The sequence below is a fragment of the Mus caroli genome, chromosome 12, assembly GCF_900094665.2.
Source record: "Mus caroli chromosome 12, CAROLI_EIJ_v1.1, whole genome shotgun sequence".
In the NCBI taxonomy this organism is placed as follows: Eukaryota; Metazoa; Chordata; class Mammalia; order Rodentia; family Muridae; genus Mus; species Mus caroli.
In genome coordinates, this window is record NC_034581.1 from 17,721,418 (window position 1) to 17,728,125 (window position 6,708).

At 44.2% G+C, this 6,708-nt stretch overlaps 1 protein-coding gene across 2 annotated transcripts in view; it reads right to left on the minus strand.

Annotated features, from left to right (window-relative positions):
• Itgb1bp1 (integrin subunit beta 1 binding protein 1) overlaps positions 1-6,708 on the minus strand; it is an 18,363-nt gene that overhangs the window by 9,081 nt on the left and 2,574 nt on the right. For both annotated transcript variants that reach the window (XM_021178726.2, XM_029484889.1), the window contains exon 2: positions 2,048-2,178. In XM_021178726.2, coding sequence (XP_021034385.1) covers positions 2,048-2,119 — 72 coding nt within the window. In that variant the 5' untranslated portion in view covers positions 2,120-2,178. The remainder of the gene's footprint in view (positions 1-2,047; positions 2,179-6,708) is intronic.

Below are 6,708 nucleotides of genomic sequence, written 5' to 3' on the forward strand. Positions count from 1 at the left end.
TTCCTATTATTTCCATGGAACCTCAAAAGAACCATGTGCAGAAAGACAGACATTGAGCAATGTCTCTGTCTGAGAAGTGAAGAGAAGCCAGGAGACACCCCCCCCCCATCCCTAATCTGGCCCTCTTCAACTCCTTCCTCTTGTTTATGCCACAGCAGGCTCAGGGATTTTAGCAGATGGCATGGCTGTCAATGTGAACAGAACAACAAATCCGGTGACCAAGATAAAACTATGTAAGTAGTTCTAAGGGATAAATATGTCATTCCTTTCCTTAGAAATGGCATTCTGTGAAAACCCTGACTCAGAAGGGGAGTGTTTCATAAATCCGTTGGCACTGCCAGGCAATATTCAAAAAATCTGGTAAAGGGAGGGAGCTTAAGCAATCTTGCTGTGAAGGAAATACTATTACACACAACAACAAACCCTAGACTCCAAGATATCTCACCCCTCAATGCCTGCAATTTCTGTCATTTAAATATTGTATGGGCTAGCAAAATGATGCAATTCTTCAAGAGGACCTGAGTTCAGGTCCCAGCTCAGAACCCACCATAAGTCCAGCTTCAGGGCTCCAGTGCCTTCTTTTAGACTTTGTAGGCAACCACATTCATCTGCATATAACATCCCTCATATATATGTACAGATAACTAAAAATAAACCTTAAAATTTTAATTAAATAAAAAAAATGAGACCCAAGCATGGTACACCTAGCACTTGGGACGGGAAGAATCAGAGGATAAAGGTTCTGCCCTGCTATAGGAGACCATGCTGTAAAGTAAGACTAGCCTGAACTACCTGGAACCCTATCTGGAGGAGGAGAAGAAAAGAGGCTGTATATTGTGGGCAGTGGACCGTGCCATCAGACAGAAAACTCGGTACAGTCAGGTGGAGTCAGAAACCCCAGTATCCTCATACCTGAGGACCGTAGGTGTTCCTATCCCAGAACATGTGACCACAACACCCCATGGAAAGGACTGTGACAATCAGTCTGAAGTCTCTCTGCATGCAGATGAGGCATCCTTAACATCTACGACCAAGCTAATAGAAACCTCTGCTCTTGGATCCCAACCCACCCCAAAATGTATAAAAGATCCTGTCCACAAGGGATAAAACACATGAACTTCATTTCAAAGACCTTCTGAGAGCGTCTGTCATAGAAAGCTGTAACACTTTGGGGAAGAGAATTCTCTGCTGGAAGCTGCTCCAGCCTACTGCAGTCACTTCCTGCTCGGTGGCCCCCCAAGCCCTGCTGCCCTGCAGAGTAGCTACATTGACTCCAGAACAGTGTAGGCAGTGGTAGAGACTGGCCTTGATCTGACTCTCGATCCCCTTTGGAGAGCACAACTCTTTGGCCGCTTAGGCAGGGCCAGAACCCTGCAGATCTTCTCAGCTATCATCCAGAACAGAGTGGCAATATATGGGCCATTGAGATGGGTTTAAAGGTAAGAGCACTTGTTGCCCAAGTCCTACAACGTGAGTTCAATCCCCACTATGTACATGGTGGAAGCCTAGAATTAACTCCTGCCAGTGTCCCCCTGACCTCCACAAACCACATAATGTGCCTCAATCCCTCAAATAAATGTTTTTTAAAAGTTTTTTTAAAAAATGTTAAATCAGGGCTAGGGAGATGGCTCAGCAGTTAAGAGCATTGTGTACTCTTCCAGAGATCCTGAGTTCAATTCCCAGTAATCACATGGTGGCTCACAACAATCTATACTGGGATCTGATGCCCTCTTCTGGCATGCTGGCATACATACAGACAGAGCACTTATATACATAAAATACAATTTTAAAAATTGTTAAATTAGGGTGTTTTAAAGAGACCACTCATAGCTTTAGTCCCATTTGGTGGAATGAATTTAAAAATTTCAGAAATATTCCAAAACAATAAAATTAGAACAAACATGGAGTGGTTAAGTAGTGCAAAAACAGGCATTATAGACAGGTAGGGTGAAGACTCTGGGTCTGGCCATGGCCAGTACACTGTGCGGAGCCAGTTAGGAGAGGCATCATCAGTGCTCTGTGCGTCTGTCCCACCCTGGCCTCTTACCTTGCTCTTTGTACTGATTTCACTGCTCTGGGAACTGCTGCTGCTGTGTCTCTTCTTGCCTTTGCGAAACATCTTTCACCATAGCTCGATCCAGAGAAGATGCCCCAGTGGAACAAGTGTTGTTTCCAGGACTGTCAAGAAAAGCAACATCAGCTGGGTAGTGGCGCATGCCTTTACTCCCAGCACTCAAAAGACAGAGGCAGGCAGATCTTAGTGAGTTCCAGGTCAGCATGATCCGCAGAGTAAGTTCTCGGCCAACCAGGGCTACATAAACCCGGTGTCAAAAAAGAAAAAGAGAAAAAGAAAAGCAACAGCAGCTGGGCATGGTGTCGCGTTCCAGGACAGCCAGGGCTACACAGAGAAACCCTGTCTCAAAAAAATAAAAAAGAAAAAGCAAAGCAAAGCAACAGCAGAATTCAAGAGCACAAACAGAAACCATTAGCCCTTTCCACATCTGTGGGTGAGTTCCTTTTCCTTCCCTTGGATATACTCTTTCTCATCCTGTTCCTCTATTAAATTATAAAATGCTGCTCTGGGACTGAGGCTCTGTGGCTTAGCACTTGACTAGCAATGTGTGAGCACCTGGCTTCAAACCCTATTGCTCTCTTAAAGATTTTTCAGACGTGGCTGGAGAGATGGCTCAGCAGTTAAGAGTGCCTGATACTCTTCCAGAGGACCCGAGTTTGGTTCTCAGTGACATCAGGTGGCTCGCAACCACCTGCAGTTCTAGCTTCAGAAGATCCGTTGTACTTTTCTGGGTTTTGATGGCACCTACATGCCTGTAGTACACACACACACACACACACACACACACACACACACACAATTTATACAAAACCAGGGCAGGAGAGTTGGCAGATTGGTTAAGAGCAGTTGCTCTTATAGTGAACCTGGGTTAGGTTTCAGACCCTCACAGCAATCTGTAACTCTAGTTCCAAGGGATCTGATGCCTTTTTTTCTGGTCATTGTAGGCACCAGACGCATATATGGCTCACATATACACATGCAGGCAAAACACTAATACACATAAAAATAAGTAATTCTTCAAAAAATTGACAAAACGTGAACAAACCAAAAAATCTGTCAGAGTGATAGAAAAGTCCTTTTCCTCAAACTAACACATGCTGCTCAGTTCTCAAAGATTCAGAGGCCATACCTTTCAAGCCATTTAAGAGTTGACTAAACCATGTGACATCTTATCAAACAAGACACTGAGATCCAGTTATTTCAGGCACTCAGTAGACAGTCAGGGCTAAGGGGTGAGTACTAGCATTTACATCCCCCACCTCTACCTCCAGGGTACTGAGTGAGACAGAATCTTCCTATGTAGCTCAGGCTAGACTTAAACTCACAATACTCTTGTCTGAGCTTCCCAAAAGCTGGAATAACAGGAAAGGACTACAATGGCTATTAATATGTGCATTTTCTTTTCATAGACAAAGACATTTAAGTAAAAATCTGACATAAAAACACACCTAGGTATCAGCTCCTCACCTCCCTGCAACTAGAAAAAGCAGGAGCTTAAGGAAGGTGAGGTACAGTCTTGGTAGGGACAGAATGACCTAGTTCCTGTCCCTGGGAAAAGGCCAGCAGGCATGAGCCTCCACATGTAGATGGTTGCTGTGGGCACAGAGCTTGTTTGTATAATAATGTACATATTTTCATGTTCCTCCCAAGAATGTCATCCTTGTTAAAGTTAAGGACTTCATGATTATCAGAGACAGCATTGAGTCCAGGAGACAAAGGTGTGGCTAATATCCAACAAAATGGTAAACATTGGGACCTTCAGGACAGCCCTTAAGGCTATGGAAAAGAACTATAAAAACATGAGTTTGAAAATATATAATTTCTCAACTCTGCAAAAATATAAGGATGAAGTATAAATTGTGTAAGGCGCTTCACAAGTCTAAAAGAACAGAGGCAGCTTATACTATTAGCCAGCTTGTCAGAAAGATACAAAGACAGGCAGATACAGATGCAGATTTCCAAATTCAAGGTTAGTCTAGGATAGAACTAAAACCCAGGTGTGGTCAGAATGGTAATCTCAGGATGAGGTCCTACCCAGCTAAATTTACAAAGGCAGGCAGATCTCTGAATTCTTTTGCAATGTTAAAAGAAAATGTGTGCTTGTAGTCTCCTAAGGAGGGCTGGAGTCTCGGATGCTGGTTCAGAGGATAACAAAGGGGAACCTGGAATAAATAACTAAAACGATATGTAAAGAAAAAACCTGGGCTTCTGGTCTGCATGAAATGAGCTAGCAGAAAGAGACAGCAGTTCTTTTTAAAATTTTTCTCTAGCAAGAGCTGAGCTATCTGAATATTTCTGGAGAGCGAAAACAGCTCTTCAAGAATTTTTTTCTAACAGGATTTCTGATTTTAGTTGGAAAAATCCATGGAGAATGAACACGGCTCTTTTAGAAAGTTTTCTAGCAGTCGGGTGTGGTGGCGCATGCCTTTAATCCCAGCACTCGGGAGGCAGAGGCGGGTGGATTTCTGAGTTTGAGGCCAGCTTGATCTACAGAGTGAGCTCCAGGACAGCCAGGGCTATACAGAGAAACCCTGTCTCAAAAACAACAACAACAAAGTTTTCTAGCTATCCAGAGAAGGCTGTCTGAAAAGTAAACACAGCATTTAAATTTTTTTGTTGTTGTTGTTTTTGGTTGGTTGGTTGGTTGGTTGGTTGGTTTTCTGCTTTTGATTGGAAAACCCAAGAATTACTTCTAGAATATTTCTAACAGGATTTCTAACTTGGTTGGAAGATCCAAGAATTTTTTAATAGCAGATTTTCTGACTTTGGTCAGACAACCCATGAGCTGTCCAGAGAGCTTTTGGAATTTTTACTAGCAGAGAGAGCAGAAAGCTAGCTATCTCAACCAGAGAGTTTTCAGAATAGCAGGAGCAAGCTGTCTAGAGCAGAACAGGGCAGGTAGACTCTGCAGTCTGAAAAGCTATCTCAGCAGAACCCAGGCTGCCAGCCTGGACCCACAATTGACTTCAAGTCATTTGTCTTCACTGCTCCTAGACACTCCTCCTCTCAGGAACCCAGACCTAGCCAAGGCTGGTTCTAGAAGAACAGAAGTATAAAGATGAATCTTTTGAGAATCTGGAGTTGGGCCAGGCAGTGGTGGCGCAGGCCTTTAATCCCAGCACTTGGGAGGCAGAGGCAGGCAGATTTCTGAGTTTGAGGCCAGCCTGGTCTACAGAGTGAGTTCCAGGACAGCCAGGGCTACACAGAGAAACCCTGTCTCGAAAAAACACAAAAAGAATCTGGAGTTAGTTTAATAATTCACCAGCACCTTCAACTACTGAAACCTCTCCAGATACTCTCTCCTGGGAGCTCGGAGAATGTGGAAGGCCCGTGGTGGAAACCATATTTCAAACCAAGGCCGGTCCTTGGCACTCTACAGATCATGCTTATGCCAGAACCAAATCCTTGTATTATTCTCCAAGGCTCCACACACAACAATGTGCAGAGCAGCTTCCCATTCCCCTGACTCACCCAGTCCTTTCCAGGCTGAACAGTGGACCTCGTAGAGGAGGAAGCTGAGTTAAAGTGGTAGTGAGTAGACACCCACTCAGGTGTCTTCTGTGTGTGCAGAACCCACTCTCAGCCCACCTTCTAGGCCACCTGGCATGGTGGCCTGAGCCTGAGAGTTTAGTCAGCCTCTCGCCCGGTCTCCTTCTCAATATGTACTTTATTTGTAGCATTTAGAGCTGACTCACCACTCAGTAAGTAGGCAGTAAGCACCTAGATGCTGGGGGACTCATGGTACAAAGACAAAACTGACCCATGGGTAGGGGAACGTGGGTGTGTCCATTTTTAGTGAGAGTGAGTAGATCAATAACAACAACAAAAAATATTAGGTAACAATCATTCCCATGAGGAAAACAAAAGAGAGAGGCAGGAGCAAAAGGAGAGAAGGCCCAAGGCCTGCAGGCCACAGGCAAGTATCATTTGAGCATAGCAGTCCATAGACATGTTCCTACAGCAGGCAAGAAACAGGACCAGATTTCTGTTTTATAGAACCTCACTGGGCACCAGATATGGAGCTAACCGCCTGAGAGCAAAGGGAGCTAAAGGTTATTTGAGTACTGTGCAGAAGTTGCTGCAAAGGATAGGTCCACATCAAAAGATGCCTGTAGTGATGGAGGGACAGCGGGAGAGCCTTATTCCTAGGCATGGGCTAAACTAGGTTAACCTAGTAACATAAAGTCCCGTGTTGGTGGTCTATGATAGTTAAAGTGCTGGTATATGTCGTACTTAGGCACATTATATTTTAGTACAGACTCCTTGGTGTTTACAGAGGATTGGTTCCATAACCATACAAGTGAATATAACCTACACACACAATCCCATACACTTTAAATAACTTCTAAATTACTCAGTGTAGCTAGGCAAGTACCCTCCACTGAGCTGAACATTATATCTAATGTTGAGTGCTACAGAAATAGTTGTTATGATGTATTATTTACAAAATGATGATAAAGAAAAGTCTCCACTTCTTTGGTACAGTGGAATTTCGGTCTTGTTTTTACAACACCTCTTTAAAAATCTGGGCTTGCCGGGCATGGTGGCGCACGCCTTTAATCCCAGCACTCGGGAGGCAGAGGCAGGCGGATTTCTGAGTTCGAGGCCAGCCTGGTCTACAGAGTGAGTTCCAG